Below are 16,640 nucleotides of genomic sequence, written 5' to 3' on the forward strand. Positions count from 1 at the left end.
GGAATATTTAACAGAAAATTGATATCTTGAAACATTTTTTTTGGGGCAACCAGTGCTTCATCAGCTTTTTGTCTGCATGACTAAAGGTTACATAACGACGTCAGTTGAATAGTCCGGTCTAAAAGACTTCCCGGTGCAAACGAAAGTTAGAGTAACAGAAGAGAAGAGCCATGGAGATGCAGGAGATCACCATCGAGAGCAAAAGAGGCGAAGAGAATGAAGAACCAGGTGAATCGATGCTGGAGACCAACGCTGAAAGTACAGGACATTTAATTAAAGCAGGTAACATTTCAGAATGAACTTAAAATAAATACAACTAAACTGAACGAGAAAGAAAAAAAGAACTGAAAATGAAGAAGGCTGTAAATATTTATTTATTTATTTATTTTTTTTTACGACAACTATTTCCAAAAAGTTTAATAAAACACAAAAACTGTTAATTTTAGGTTTTTATTTTATATTGTCGTTTAGTTTTCTTGCAGTTCGGAAAGTTTAGTTTGGCTTGTGCGTTTAATATTTGGAAGCAAATTCCAAATTTAAGTTTATTTCTGTTAAAATGCATCTGTCTCTATTTTTGTCGGGTTTTAGAGGAAGCAGAACCAGAACCCTACTCTACACTACATAGTCCATCTGAGGATGTTTATTCAGAAGCTTTTTATGGTGGCGCTCCAGTTAAGACAAAAGCAGGTACACTTTGATTCTTAAACTCTTAATTCATCCTCAGCGCTGCTTCATTCATTATAGTTTATTTCTGTTTACCATTCTTTTTATAATTGATTCTGTATTAATGTTTATTGTCTGCTATGCAGCAGAAGGGAATTACAAAACTTAATTTCACTCTAACTTGTTATATTGTGACTACCTACCTATTTACTTTTATAGAAGGTTCAAGGTACATTTACGTCATTCTACAACACAGCGTTGCGCAGTTAAATCAAAGTTATAGCTCCCTTCACGTTACACACAGAGAACATTTATACAAATATTTAATATTAAAATTAAAAAGAAATATACAGTTACTTTCATATACACTATTATACAAAGGTAGGGGTGTGGTAATGTGCAAAACCAGCACAGCAGAAAGTTCCATGTCATTTATTTGTGGTGGAGTTAAGGAGTCTCAGCCTGAGGAAAGAAGCTGCTCTGTAGTCTGGTGGCACCACAGCAGGAACATCTGCATCAGCCACACAGCAGCAGGGTGAACAGGCTACGGCTTGTGTGGGTATTGTCAAGTATCCTGTGGGCTCTGCACAGCTACCTCTCTGACATCACTGTTCTGGTTGGTTTCGATCACCCGCTGCAGAGCCCTCGTGTGTGTGTGTGTGTGTGTGTGTGTGTCCTCTGTTTACACAGCTGAAACACCCAAAGACTGTGTTTCAGCATGCCTCTCAGCACACCTTCTGCCTAACAACAGAAGGTAATAGGTCTTCATAGGTCTTCCATAACACCTCAACTGTCTGTTTTTACACTGTTAAACCGCTTCATTGCACCTCACATGCAGAACTAAATATGAAAACAACAACAAAAGGGCTTTGCATAAACTTCCCTCCATTGCTTAGTAATCATTAAAACATTATTGTCTCCATGGTGATGTCATAACTTGAGTATATCTCAGTTAGCAAATCCAGACAAAAAGAAAAGAAAGCAGAAGCAAAGTTGTGATTAGCTAATCTGTGAAAAAGTGTACTCCCAAACTACAGTAGTGTCTGTTTTTGTTTGACTCTGAGTAAGGCTCTAGAGACTTATTTTTAACCTGCAGTGCAGAACTTTTCCCTCTTCAGCTGAGTATACCAGATCATCAAACTCTGGTATACTGTCAGTGCAGAGAGATTTACCTGACGGTGATAGGGTTAATCAGCATTGTTTATTTGCAGCATAGCATTAGTTAAAATGTGTTGTAGGAAGTGCTGCAACTTAAGATTATTTTTGTTTATCAAATAAGCCAATTTCGTTTAATCAATGAGTTGTTTGGTCTCTATAAAGTCAAAAAAATGTGAAGAAATCTCATCACAATTTCCCCAGAGCCCAAGCTGACATATTTAAATTGCTTGTTTTGTTCAAAAAACAGTTCAAATTCCAAGGTATTCAGTTTACTACAAGGTACAAGGTACAAGGTAAATTTATTTGTCACATTACAACAGGTTGTAAAGTGAAATTGAGTTTGTAACTTCCTTCTAGCAGACAATATACAGTAATATTAAAGCAATAAAAATGGTAAACAGAAATAAACTATATTCAGTAGAGCAGTGCTGAGGATGAACTATCACAGAAGACAAAGAAAAAACAATGAATACAATTAAATGTTGACATTTTTGCAAATGAAATGACCCAAAAGATCAATTAATTATGTAATTTATTGACCATTAGTTTGTTGCCAATTGAATAGAAACCCCTGCCCTCATAAATGTCATAAACTGTTTTGCTGTTCCATCTTAGTGTCTGTACATTCTGGCACCACCATTCATTAAGTCTGTTTTTTGTTTTGTGATTTTGCACCATTTAAACATGAAAGAAAAAGAAAGCAGTGACATTGCACAGCAGCGTGTGTTACTGTGTGGAACAACAAGCCTCTAAAACTAAGTAATTAATTAGAATCAGCTTTATTGGCCAACCTGTTGTAAAGTGAGAAATAAATCTACCTTGTAGTAAACTCGATGCCTTGGTATTAGAACTGTAATATGTCTGTAAATATGTCAGCTTGGGCTCAGGGATATTGTGATAAAACCTTTTTTCCCACATTTTTTAAACTTTATAGAGACCAAAAAACTTAATTAAAAAAATGTCTTATTTGATAAAAAAATATTCTGAAGTTGCAGCCCTTCTTGCAATACCATAAAGCCAGGTGCCATACCAACGTGTAGCCTGCTTCTGCTGAATGACTGAAGGTCATTCCAAGCTGACCAAGCAGGTTTGGGCTTGATTAGTCCCTGGATGGGATACTTCCTGGGAAAACTAAGTTACTGCTGGAAGAGGTGTTGGTGGGCCAGTAGGCAGACTCCCCTCTGGTCCTATTAACAAGATCCCAATGCAGTGATTGGGACGCTGAGCTGCAGGAGATGCCGTCCTTCGGATGAGACGTCCTTACTCATTGTGGTCATTAAAGATCTCACCACACTTGTCGCAAAGAGTAGGGGGATCCCTGGTGGCATGGCAAAACTCCCAACCTGGCTTTCTCCATCTGGCCTTCTAATCATCCCCCAGAGTAATTGGCTCATTGTTTCCGTATCTGTCCTCAAGCTGATGTGTGATGAGCGTTCTGGCGCAAAATGGCTGCTGTGCATCACCCGGGTGGGTGCCACATATATTGGTGATGGTTGAGATGAGTCCTCCCCACTTCACTCTGTGGCGCTCTGAGATTCTATGATAAAGCCCTATATAAATATAATGCATTATTATTATTATTATTATTATTATTATTATTATTATTATTATTATTAGTAGTAGTAGTAGTAGTAGTAGTAGTAGTAGTAGTAGTAGTAGTAGTAGTAGTCGTCGTCGTCGTCGTCGTCGTCGTCGTCGTCGTCGTCGTCGTCGTAGTAGTATTAAGTATCCCTACACAAACAAATCTATATTGGAAAGGTCTTTAATTTCTTTATCTATAAAAAATCTAATCTAATTGATCTTTCGACATGTAGCATGTCCATATTGACAAAGGTTTAAATATTTATATTGGTATGCACAGTGTAAACAGTTTAGAACTAGCTCAAGCAGGTGACCCAGTGGGCTTTATTTAGATGTTTTATACATCCAAAGAACTTCTATAAAAACCAGACAAGGTTTAATTGAGACCTGTGTTTATTTGTCAAAACATGTGGCCACACCAGGCCAGAAAAAGGGATAGGTATCTTAAATGGTACAAGGCTTTTAATTGAAGTTTTACGGTATCTCTATATACAAGTCAAGTGTTTCTGTAAATTGGAAACAAATACAAATAGAGCTAGGGAAGAAATATTAACATGCAAAATAAAGTAAATTGAGTGCACTAAAGCTGCAGTATCGCTACCTATTATCTTTAAGTGGGTAGAATAAAATTTGCCCATTTGCAATTAAGGCTGCATTCTTTGAGTGTGAGGACTGTCAAAGATTGCTGGTTTGATTCCCCTTTGGGACACAAAACCCTGCACTTTAATCCTATATTTAATGTTTCAAATCTGTATCAGTAATGACAGTATGTTCTGTCTCTGAAATGTGTTTGACACAAACACTCAGCTCAAATGACCTCAAAAGAAGAAATCCCATCTGTTGTTTTGGAATACAGCGTCTCTCAGGTTTCCAGTATGTGTCTGTGTCTCTCACACGCATTCTTAAAGAGAGATACAGTAAAAGTTTTTGGGGACTTGAAGGACAAGCCAAGTACTGTGCTAGATGAATAATTAAGGAATCAGTGAAGGTCATGTTGCTATGGCGACAAGACAAAGAGGGGGTGTCTCGACTGCGCTCTTTCAGGCAGGCGTGACTCAGCAGGACAGGCAGACGGAGCAGGACAGGGTAAACAAGCTTCATCGCCAATCCCAGGACGTTTTTCTCCATGTATATCAAATTTTGTCGCAGTTATGGCGAGGATAAAAAAGACAAAGCCGGTGAAAACTTGTCACCAGAGTCCAAGTTATCTGTTGAACTGGAAGGGGGAAAAGGTAGGCCAGAGCAGTGTTTTTTCAGGCTTGATGGTGGTTTGTGTTGTGCTCATTAAAATATCTCACTAACATCCGGCTGATGTTTTCTTCTTCAGGCAAACAGACTGAGGGAAACATACGTCTGTACCGTGCTGTGTGTGTGATCCTCACAATAATCTGCCTGGTCCTGCTGCTGGTCGTCATTATCCTCAGTGCAAAATGTGAGTATCTGCAACAATGGATCTGAATTTATGTCAGAAAACAAAAAACTGCTGGCCAGATTATGTAACACTAAAGCAGATTATCTATGGATTGTAGTTTACCATTAGATGTGCAGAGATAAAAGAAAAATGGAAAAGATATGTCAGGATCGCATTGCTTTGTTCTATTTTTGATTGTCCTGCTGCAGCCGGAGGGCATATTCTTTTCCCTCACAACTCCTCCCACTTCTCTCTGATTTCTAGTCCAAACTGGATCCGCAGTCTGCCCGGACATAGAGGAAACTAAAGCAACAAACAGACAAAGCCCTTCACTTACTCCAACATGCAACTATGAACAGTGCCAGACTCACTTCAGCAACATTCAACCCCAGTGTGAGTGTGATGCCAGGAGGAACAATACAACGTAGAAAACCTTGTACAAGCAAAAGAAACATCTAGATTAAAGAAAAACAATAACTTAATTGTGTTTTTAGTGGCAGTTCTGCTTTCACTGTTGCCCAAAATTGTGTTTTAAACAGGTCTCAGAGGAAGTTAGTTCATGTGCTTGTTTTTGAAGAACTGAGAATATTTCCTCCCCATTTAAACCTAGATTCAGCTGAGTTTAATCATTTTGACATTGCTATGTGATTATACATAGACACACATAAAATAACATGGATGTCTCCACAACATATGGGCAAAAATATAAATGAAACCCAAACCTTAAAGAAAAACAAAGCTCATTTAAGATACAGAAAAGACAGTTTCAGTTATTTAAATGTTGAACCAAAACTCTGCTTTATTATTTACTTGTGCAATTTAGTCCATGTTTGTAGACCTTTTCTTTGAGGATTTCCTGTGCTGATCCATCTCTCCTTTCAGATCTCGGCTGTCAGCAGTGCGCTGATGGGTGGCTGACTTTTGGCCGATCGTGTTTTTTCCTGTCCACCGTCAGGCTGAGCTGGGATGAGAGCCAGAGGAACTGCAGCGCTAGAGGAGGATCTCTTGCTGTTATTAACAGCCAGTTGGTTCAGGTGGATCTGATAACACTTCCTTCTCTAGAAGTAAAATCATGCAGTTAATAAAATAGTAATAACTTGCACAGAATCTTTTTTTGTAAATGTCAGTGGTGTTCTCTCTTTTAGCGTTTTCTGACTAAGGAGGGGAAAATGAAATACTGGATCGGGCTGAGAAACAAAAAAGAAACATGGACCTGGGTCAACAACACTGTGCTGGGAGAGAGGTGATTCCTGGGGAATGTGTGACTGCCTGATTAATTGTCTAATCATCTCAGCTGTAGCTAGAACTTTTTATCTAAGCGGTCTTTGTTTTTTGTTTTTTTCATATTTGGGATGTTTAGATATGAATATGTGCCAGTGTTATGTTTTGTCTGAAAGTGAGATAGAGAAGGCGATAGATTTATCTTCGGGGTATTTGTCTTTATGTATTTTACACTCTTTTAATTAAAATATACATTTTATTAGGTACAAATTACAATCTAATGCAATCCAATACAACAGCTCTGCCACAAATTCTACCTTTAGGAAGTTTATAACATTCTGTTATATGTAAATTTAATCATATGTTTATTTTTGAGGTCATGATTAAAGGTGGTGATGTACTGGGCTGCATTATATTGAGAGGTGTTTCTAATTTTTTGTCCTTCTCATTCGTCCTTCAACATTAGGGGGGCAGAATATTAGAAACATCAAACAAACATACAAACACTGAGCTTCGAAAGACTGTTGAATTGGATTCCATGAGCTTGGGTAACAGGTGTTCCTAATAAAGTGGCCCTATAAAGTAGAGATTGCAAAAAATAAGAAAACACCCCGATTTATTCTTTCTCCGCTTTACTATATTGCATAACCACAGCGTCCTATGATTCCAATGTAATAGTGAATATTCATGCATTTTATTTTCAGTTATTGGGCTGAAACACCAGTGGGGAATTGTGGGATCCTCAACAGTGGAAACCCACCTGAGAAGAACTGGATCACAGCTTCCTGCGAAGCCTACACCTACTTCATCTGTCAGCTGCAGATGCAACCGCCTATTTCTTAACAGAATGTTGAAAAAACCAAAATTCTGCCAACAGGCTTCAACTCTTCAATAACATCTCAAATGATTTATCTTTCTACTTCACATTTCAATCAGTACTACCCAGCAGAAAAAGATTAAGCTCCTTAGATAATAGTTTTATATTTAATTGTTTAAAAATATGTTCAGTCAGATGTTTGTAAGCAATTCTTGTAGCATTGTGTTTCCTAATTTGTATTCTATGATGTCAGTTATGCCTACAAGTACTATTAAGCACTAATCATTGTACTACTTGGATAGACTACTGGATGATTACTTATACTGCTGTTTGACTTTATCACAAATAAAGGCCAGTCAATTTGGTTTTAAAGGTTTTATTCTCATATAAAAATGTTCATGCAACGACATAAGTTGAATGTCTACGTTTCACTTTGTTTTAGTTTGGCATTTATTACTGCTAAATATTGTTATAAAAATAACATATTTTTTTCTGTAGCATAATGCTAATACTATAATCGCAATGAAGTCTTTGCGCCCGGTCCAAGCAGAGATTTCCTCCCGGAGAACAAGCTGCAGCTGAAAACCTTGCCTGCAACCACCTAAAGTTTGTGAGTGTTTTAGACAGAGCTGTTTAGGCTCTGTAAATTGGAATTAGCTTATCACAGCAGTACAACTGCTAACCATGATCACCTGAAACAAAATCATCCAGGAGAAACTTTTTCAAGACGGCAGTGGCAGCAAAAAATAGGATTATCAACACGAGGAATGTGTTTCTGTTATTAGCAGCCACTTAAAATTGATTCTCTAAATGTTTGATCATTGGCCGCTTGTTAAAAGTAATTTCTGCACCGCCGTTATAGTAACATAATGTTACTATAACGGCGGTGCAGAAAGTAATAATAACACAGACTGTTGTTAGTCTGTAAAATGTTTCAGTTATTTTCCCTGCCCTACATAAAATAACCCCATGTCATAACTATTTTAAGTTTTAAGTAAAGTACCTAAGTAAAAATACTGATTCTCCAGTTCAGGAAAGGGTTGATACACAATGTTTAAATGAATCTCTGTCACAGCAATCCTTTTGAAGTTGAGGTCCAGTATTTTTCTGAACGGCATCCGACAAATAGGGTCTATCATTAATATTATAACACAGCAGTGACCTGACCTTAGACTAACTCTACTCTATTATCATTATTCCAATGTGTCTTTTTTCAATTAAATAAAATATAGAATTTTTAATGAGACATGTTTTTGACATTTATTTGTGATTCATTTTATTGTAATTTTAATTGAGTAATAATTAAATAATCTTATTAATAATCAATAAATTAGTTGTTAGATCAGTCTGCAAATCAAAAAGAATAATCGTTAGATTAATCAAATAAAATTTAATATGGGATGCAATATTATATGATGCAGCCCTAATGTTCAGTACTGTAAGATGATGGAAGATGATGGAAGGCCTCTTCCTAGAAAACATTTAATGTTGTGGTTCTCCTTTGGCTATTTTTGCCCTCTCCAAACCCAAAGTGCTATTGCGAATAAGCTGCCACCCTGACACAGCCTTCCACTTTTTAGGTCTGAGTTTCGGGCTTTCTGAGAACAACTCCTTTACTGTTCCAGTCTTCTCCTCCTTTTCATTGTCTTTGGAGAAAGCTTTGATGTAACGCTGCATCTTTTCAAACATCGGATCGGTTCTGTCCTCAGCCCTGCAAAAAAAGCACAGTTGCTTCAAAGAAAACACTCTCACTATGCAAACTTTCATTATGATGTTTAAAGGGACACTCCAGCAATTTAGTATAGCACTTTCAATAGACGGCTGAAGAGACCCCAAAGGAGGGGGGTTGAAATCTTTCCCTCCCTAAGTGCTGTCTCTGAGCAGCCTGATCGTAAAACTGGCCACCTTTTGATGCCGCAGCCAGATAACGCGGTGCTTGACTGTTAAACATTGACCAGCGATTAGCGTTTTCCTGGTCAGCCTATCAAAATTCTTCTTAAAGAAAGGGCAGGAAAACCCTAAACTGCCCCCCACACATGTAACCGTGGCAACTGACCTTCCTCTGCATTTAATTACCTCACATCAAAGGAGATACTTCCTTTCACAGCCAGATGCAAATTGGAGAAACTCCAGGACACTAAGGACAGCCCTGAACTTCTTTATGTAAACAAAGACTACTGTCTCCCAAGACTCAAAGCATTACCTTGTTTAATTAAATAATCTTTTAGTTACTGGATTACATTTGCCTCTATTTGATTAGTTATGTTACAATGTTGTTGCTATCTGTTGTTTATATTATTGCTGAAAAAATCTAAATAAGTTATCCAAGCTTTCCTCATGTAACTTGAGCTCCCCCAAGTGGACAAAATAAGTATTACATGCCATCGTCAGAAATGCTGTTTAATGTATAAATGTCACTCGGTATTTATCATGACCATTTGTTTCCCTTATCAAGTGCTTAAAACTAAGAACGGTACAACCGTTTGACAATTGAGGTTTGATTGTGGGAAGATATTTGATTACAATACGCGCCAGTAGATTTGTTTTTGATTGACTTTAATATGTCTAAAGAAAGACAGTCCCTCGGGAACCGGAAAAAAGCCCTCTGGGACCCACGCCCCAACAGACAAAACAGCGACACACGCGCATGTTTGCTGTCTTGCTCCTTGCCCGCTTTTTGTTCCTGACGCTTCAACGGCGCTTTGGCATGCGCCCGGCGTGCCCCCTCTCTCGGCAACGCCCTAAGAGTTCGGCCCGGCGCAACAAAAGCTTTGTTCGCTTCAAGTTCCGCGATCTCAGCTTTCCCTCGTTTCCAGCAATTTACGTGCTTTTTCTTTTCTTTTCTTTTGTTTGTTAAAAGTTATTAGACCGTTAAGTTACACTAGTCTAATTCAAGAACGACCAAGTTCCCTTTTTAAGCTTTATTCATCGAGCTAACTTCACCGAGGTCAGACCAAGCCACGTGGTCTCGCCAGCAGTAACAAAAGACGACTAACACCTCTGACCCGAGAAAGGGTTGGGAAGGCCCCACTGCGAGTTTCTCCATTAAAGCCGACAAGAGACAGATCTCCGGAGCAATTCCCTGGCAGAGTAAGCGACTGGCCGACAGCTTTAAGTTGTCCTAACCAAGAATGTACAGATCTCAGTCATTGTGAGGCCGTTGACCAACACTCGGCTGGGAAAAGCCACATGCAGTAAGACCAAAACCCTGCACTCTGTGATCAGTGATGTCCAATAGTTGGTTAGTCCAGCATATTTAATCCTTGAAACTCCTAGACAAATTTAACCGAGTTATCATCTAATCGCATTCATTAGTTGCCGTATGAGTCAAATTCTCCCACAATCGAAACCCACATTCTCATTAGTTAGCCATTGTTTATTTATTTGATGTATTTAACCACATTTTTATATCACCTTAGTTAGTTAATAAATTCACTGTAACCAAGGAATTGTGTGTGCCTATCTGTAAGTCCCTGTCCAGAGACTTTACCCCTTAGATATGAGACTGACTGACTGATTTAAGATAACTGAGCAATTATTAACTAACTGATCACTAGTGAATAATTGTATTATTATTAAAAGCTACCCAGAGGTCCGGAGACTCTAGGTTAATTACAACTCCGGTGGTGCCCCGAAACGAGATAATTCTCATAAATTTATTACATCAATGTAGACATGCTACAACTGTTTACACAGGCAGAGGATTAGTAGTAAACTGTTTACATAAAAAATAAAGTGTCCATTTAATTTGCCTCTTGATTACCCACATGATATAGCATGTGTAAAACTGTAGTCTTACTTGCAGCACAACATGCCTTGTAGCTGAAGTGCAATAAAGACTACTTAGGTTGTAATAGTCAATGAGGTTCACTTTTAGGCATTTCACATGTAAGTGTTCTCTTCTGTGCTTTTCTGGATTGTTTAAAGTGTGCGGGACTCAGTTGGAAAAATATTTTTTTAATCAAAAAATGTTAAGTTTAATTGTTACACATTTAGTAATGAATATTTACCATTACAGAAACTTCTTCAGGGGCTTTAAAGCCTCTGTTTCTGTTCCTGTTGCAGCAGTACTGTCTTACCTGAGATACCAGCACTCCTTCAGACCATAGTTGAGCCCACACACCCCGATCCGAGACCACAGGCAGCGAGGAAGCCTCCTCTCCAGCATCAAAGTTGTGGCTACCACCTGTACAACATTATTGCAGCTGTAACCATGACACAGTAACACACAGGGACACGATGATGAGGTGTTTCTGTGCCTTTATGTTGTGTTATTTCTGTTTAGACGCATTCCTTTAAAGTCCCCGTGTGTATTACCTGAGTCCACCACAGCTCTTTTCTCTCCTCGGCCACCCTTTCTTGTGTGTCACTCATCATGGCTGTCAGTAGATTTAGCAGAAAGAGGCAGCAGACCACAGACAAGGTGGAGTGGAGCACATGGACGATCGGGGGGGTAGTGAAGGAGTGGTCCACAGGCATATCTATGAGGCCCATGCTGAGCTCATACAGGGAGAAGAGGGTGATGGGGAAGGAGCGATATTGGGGAAGGGATGTAGGATCTTGGGTCATATACACGACCCACAAAGCTGAGAAGAAACAATTTTAAAAAGTATGTGAAGGAACAGAATCCTCTTCTTTCAAGAATTTCTTATCTTACAAGCTTTGTGAGGGTTAAACATTTGTTTTACACATGTTGCTCAGAATATACTTACCGCTGGAAAAACCTATGAGCATAATGAAACTCAGCCACATGAACTTTGTCAAGTCTCCAAATATAATCTAGGGGGAAATGAGACACTAGGTAGGTCAGTCTGCAAACACAAATAGGTGAACCTCAAAAACCAAAACAACAAAATACATCTGTTTCAAAATCATTTCTGTACAGGTGTGTGTGGAAAAAACTATATCTGCATGAGCACCTATAGCATACATCACTGTGTGTACAACACGCAGTAGTGAGTCCAGGCTGAGCGAGTCCTACCTTCTGTATCAAGATGACATGAGGGCCGAGTGTTTCAAAACCTCGGGCGAAGTACATGACGTTGCACCAGCCAAGAACTAAAGACACTGCCATTACCTCTCTCTCTCCATGCACTTCGCAGATTCTGAACACCAACAGCAGCAACACCAAACATGCATAGGTGATACTGATCAAAACAACAGCAGAAAGGTTAAAAGCTATTTCAGATCAACATGCATTATTTTACTGCTTAGAAGTATTTCTACTTACAGAATAACATGAAAGGGGCCTCCCAGTGCTGTCTGACCAAAATAGCGCTTTGCTCCCACTCTCAGTATACCAGGGATCTGTTGGGAAAGATTGTACAGGAGGATGTGGAAGTGCAATAGACTGTATTACCATACAGTGTTTAAGATGTTGTTTCATAAATTCACCTCCAGCAACAGGATGAGAAAAGCTCCGATGACGCTGATGATTTCGCCCACCAGCCGCAGGTTGTCATCATACGTCACATAACTCTCCTGATCCACAGAGAGAGAGAAAAATATAGATTATTGAACTATAAGTCATATTCAAAGTTATTTACACAAGTATAGGCTACATATGAACAGATTAGGTCCAACCAAGAGCTAAAGTCTTTTTTGTAGTTTTATATTATCTGTGTGAGTAGAGTTTGGTTTTACTTCATCTTTATCACCATGTATTTAAACTGCATGAACATTGGTTCTCTGTCCTGAAAATAATGGCAAGAAAAATGCCTCTTTTGTCCCCCCCTTCTGAGAGTGAGAGTAAATAACACTGTCCACACGTGCTTATGACTTATAGGCTGTGCCATTTAGTTGCTGAGTCGCTCCTGCAATCCAACCGGTTAGCATAAAATAACTCTTTGCGTGGAACGTCTAATCACACACAAACTCTGATATATTTTGAGTACAGAGAGATTTACCTGGCAGTGATAGGCTTTATCAGCATTGTGGCAACTCGTTTGGCAAGGGCTTGAATGGAATGAACATTCATTTATATGTAAAGTGGATTAGGAAGTACAAAGTTGTATAAAATGGAAGTACTTAAGTATAGTACGGTTGGACTTAAGCAAGTATATTTATATTTCACCCCCGTTTATGGCCCTTTATTACAACATATCGTAGTTTTATCTGGTTACACTGAAATGTCACATTCATGCAGTGTATTTATGACTCAACTTTGAGTGTTTTCTGGACTCGGGTGGTTTTGTCCATGTCTGACGTTGTGTAGTTCTCTGGAGCATCCTTTAGAGGGCGAAATACACAACACAGTGTGAAGGTCCCGATGTACAGGAGATACAGTAACAGCAGCAGCCTGACACAAGAGAAAAAAACATTATTAAAAAAGATGTGTGTACAGTTTAGATTTTTTACCTTAGACACTGACGTCATTTTTACCTGAAGTAATGTTTTCCATACAGGTTCCACTTCAGACTAACCAGCTGCTTCACGGGGGTCACCAGCAATATTTCTCTTGACTGGAGAAAAAAACAGACATTTGTTCTCATTTCTTCTCAGCATCACATCATTGTCATTATTTCTAACCAAATAGTCTGTGAGTTAACCAAAATACAGTTTACTGTTTAGTATATAACATTCTTGTGTTGTACCTCTCTCTTGTGACTGCCCACTATGAGCTCCAGTACTGACTTGTTGTCGTCCCATGAGTCGATCTCTGTCAGATCATACAGGTTAGAGGTCAAAGGGCCCAGAGTCCACTGTACTACACGCCTTTTATTAACCAGGTGCTCAAAGACCTGAGAGACACAGAGGGAATCACAGCGGTGAGGATCGGATTATTGAAATTTTATCTGCTACGTCTTTCATTTCGGGTTTTCATCCTGTTTTTGTAATTTATTTATAGTTTATTTAAGAAGGGACAATGTACATCGATAAAAATTCAGACAAAATGTAAATATACCCGAGTTAGGCATAGGCTAGTTTTCATCGGGAGCCCCTGCGCCTGATGTTGTTAGGAATCCTAAAATAGTAGAACTAATACAATATAATACAGTATACAATAGTTAAAAATTAAATTTTGGTTTACAATTACATACACTGTGAGCTCCCCCTTCACTTACCACAATGTTTCCCTCTTTGGCAGCCAGTTTAAAAGGTGTAAGGCCTCTGTAGTTGGGCACCATGTCGAGTGACACTGACTGGTCCAGCTCTGCATCACATGCCATAATCAGGTCTATGGACTGGCATGCAATCATCTTGTTGGGCTGCAGAACCAAAATGTGAAGCACTGTGTTACCTAGACAGAAAATAAGGGAATACAAGGAGAGAAAAAACAGAAGGCCATTAATAATCAAAATATTTTATACACAGATGTAAAATTGTTATGTACTTCTCTATAACTTTCCTACAAGAGGAAGTAATTTCATACCACGGTAATCCTGGACCCTGGTGCTGGCCCCTGCATCAATTACCGTGGAGATAATGCTCTCATTCCCAGTACATGCAGCAAAAGACAGGATGTGCTCACCTGTTGACCAAGTACATTTTGAAAAACAGTTTTGTGTCATATAGACATACATTATATTTACTTGGCAAATGCATTCATACATTTTAACATAAGCTGGCTGACTCACCATAGTATATGAGTCCTCCTAACCTCTTCCTGAAGTACAGACCGGTGACTCGAGGTGTAGCCACATCACCCCCTCGACTAATCAGATGATGAACCAGATCGATGTTCTGATTCACTACAGCAATGTGGAGAGGAGTTACACCTGAGAGAGTAGGGAGATCAGTGTATGTTAGTCCACTGTGAATTAATTGTGTTTAATTTCACCAGTTTCACCTGTTAAACCTATGAGCAAAATGAGTATTTGTGCTTGGTCCCAGTCTCTTAAGGTGAGCGGTAGAGGCTGCAAAGAATTCGCTACTGTAAACTGTTGTTGATGTTGTTTATTGGTTACATGCTTTTGTAAATAATTCACATTTCAGGTATTAAAACATTGACTCATATGAAGTAATAAAGGTAAGTGACGTAGTTATTTGTTATATTGTCACATTTGCTAATAACAAGTTTGCTAGTAATAAGTTATCATATCTGACACCTTCACAAGTGTAATAAATGCATTTTGTAAATGGATTTTTCTAGGCAAACCTAAACTTTCCATGTCCATCTGAACGCTTAAATGTAACTGTTCACATTAATTGTTTACTACCTTTGTGTGTTTTCCTGCCAGTTTTCATTGCCCTGCCCTGATAATTTTTTTTTACTTACCAATGTTTTTCACCTAAAATATTATTATTAATCTCTAATATCTTAGTTTGTCTCAAATTACTTTTTAGTTGCTGACCGTGAAGCTGACTTTACCTGTGGACACATACAATATTTAAACCTCATGATGTGTGTTTGAGTTCATATGTGACCTTGGAAGAGCTCGGTGATCATGGGCTCATTGATGAGTTCAGGAGCTCCGTCCATCAGAGCAACAGCAGCCTCCAGGTTATCGTACATCACAGCAACATGAAGCGCTGTCTCACCAAGAGCACCTGAGTGAGAGGATTACAGTTTCACAGATTACAACTGTCACCGCACTACCCTAAGATAACAAGACAAGTATAAATTCACAGTTCAGCCTTACCTCTCTCAAAGATATTAGTGGACGCACAACTCAGAAGTTTCTTGATACAACCAACACTGTTCTCTTTAGCCGCAAAGAAGAGAGGAATGTCATTTACGCTGAGGGAAGATGGATAGAAGAAAAACAACAGATGTGATTATTTATTTATTAAATAGTATCCTATTTAATAAATAATCACACCTGCATGTAATTAATTTAGACATAATCTAATTTCTTGTAGAAAAGAGTGGAGTTTCTTACTATTTGGTATAGAGCAAAAAAGTCTCATCCAACATCTCGTTCCATCCTTTCTTGTTTTGAACGCGAAACCTCAAATGGCTCCACCAATGGTTGAGCTCACACAGAACAGATCTGGCCAGAGACGAAGACATTGACACCTGATTTCGACTGGAAGAAACAAACGAAAGGTGAGGGCCACGTTGAACGCACAGAGAGCGAAGCAGTGAATTGAAAAAACACAAAAATGAAATAAATTTTGCAGTCCATTATTTTGGTATCTATTTTGTTCAGTTGTATTGTTTTCAAAATAAAATACCATAACAAACATAACCAAAAAGAAGAAAGTGTCTTAGTCTTACCGTTAAACAGTAATAGTGCTACTCCTCAACTTCTAGTGATAGTCATAACACTTGACCAAAACCTATGAAATGTCCCAGAGGATAAGTGAAATCCCTGTGGCATGACCATTATATATGACCCAGCCAAGAAGGAGGAGACGTGGAGGGATTGAGAATGAATGGGTGGAGAGGGAGGATGAGTGAATAGCAGACAGGTAAGAAAAAGAGAGTGAGGCGAAATGAGCAGGTAGATTTTCACCACAAAATTGTGCTTTAAGGTTCAACTCACCCTAAAAGGGACACATTTATCACACTGATCTGAAATGATTGGTTGTATTCTTTCACCTTAAAAGTGAAATGACATTGGACCAGTCCCTAATCCCTGTATATCTCTTTGTTATCACCAGGTCTATCTGCATTCCACTAACTAACCCTAAAACCTGCATGGCCACTATGAAAATTCTGCAACATCATGAAAGTCAACACATTAGGGTTATTGTTTCTAGTGAACCATTATGGAAACCTGTTTGAAAATTGCAAGCATGTAAGTCTGAGCCCGGTTTTTAATTCAACCTGATATTAAGGCATGATTGTCCAAATTGCATTATTTCTATTTTTGTATTACTGTTGTAATTTGTTATAATTACTTT

General features: G+C 38.6%; 2 protein-coding genes across 6 annotated transcripts; one reads left to right on the forward strand and one right to left on the reverse strand.

Moving 5' to 3' along the window:
- Nucleotides 1–125: 125 nt before the first annotated feature.
- On the forward strand, nucleotides 126–7,217 carry si:dkey-26c10.5 (uncharacterized protein LOC563797 homolog). Of its 3 annotated transcripts, XM_038711190.1 has the most exons (7): nucleotides 126–282; nucleotides 589–687; nucleotides 4,730–4,834; nucleotides 5,078–5,206; nucleotides 5,696–5,847; nucleotides 5,959–6,056; nucleotides 6,739–7,217. In XM_038711190.1, the coding sequence occupies exons 1-7, from the start codon at nucleotides 171–173 to the stop codon at nucleotides 6,875–6,877; spliced, it is 834 nt and encodes a 277-aa protein (XP_038567118.1). In that variant the 5' UTR covers nucleotides 126–170; the 3' UTR covers nucleotides 6,878–7,217. The 3 variants fall into 3 exon arrangements, with proteins under 3 accessions (XP_038567118.1, XP_038567119.1, XP_038567121.1); XM_038711191.1 differs by lacking the exon at nucleotides 589–687 and having other exon boundaries at nucleotides 130–282; XM_038711193.1 differs by lacking the exons at nucleotides 126–282; nucleotides 589–687 and adding an exon at nucleotides 4,448–4,634.
- Nucleotides 7,212–16,157, reverse strand: LOC119897468 (transient receptor potential cation channel subfamily V member 6-like). Of its 3 annotated transcripts, none has more exons than XM_038711188.1 (17): nucleotides 16,012–16,157; nucleotides 15,674–15,820; nucleotides 15,434–15,531; nucleotides 15,219–15,341; nucleotides 14,429–14,569; nucleotides 14,224–14,322; nucleotides 13,916–14,091; nucleotides 13,445–13,591; nucleotides 13,233–13,312; nucleotides 13,014–13,149; nucleotides 12,246–12,332; nucleotides 12,082–12,158; nucleotides 11,833–11,956; nucleotides 11,564–11,630; nucleotides 11,169–11,437; nucleotides 10,931–11,037; nucleotides 7,212–8,562 (listed from the first exon to the last, which is right to left on the reverse strand). In XM_038711188.1, the coding sequence occupies exons 2-17, from the start codon at nucleotides 15,802–15,804 to the stop codon at nucleotides 8,334–8,336; spliced, it is 2,091 nt and encodes a 696-aa protein (XP_038567116.1). In that variant the 5' UTR covers nucleotides 15,805–15,820; nucleotides 16,012–16,157; the 3' UTR covers nucleotides 7,212–8,333. The 3 variants fall into 3 exon arrangements, with proteins under 3 accessions (XP_038567116.1, XP_038567117.1, XP_038567115.1); XM_038711189.1 differs by having other exon boundaries at nucleotides 11,833–11,998; nucleotides 15,434–15,496; nucleotides 16,012–16,156; XM_038711187.1 differs by having other exon boundaries at nucleotides 11,833–11,998; nucleotides 16,012–16,156.
- Nucleotides 16,158–16,640: the final 483 nt, after the last annotated feature.

Source organism: Micropterus salmoides, unplaced genomic scaffold (assembly GCF_014851395.1).
Source record: "Micropterus salmoides isolate LMB-PRFRI ecotype aquatic unplaced genomic scaffold, ASM1485139v1 Ms_hic_scaffold_11, whole genome shotgun sequence".
In the NCBI taxonomy this organism is placed as follows: domain Eukaryota; kingdom Metazoa; phylum Chordata; class Actinopteri; order Centrarchiformes; family Centrarchidae; genus Micropterus; species Micropterus salmoides.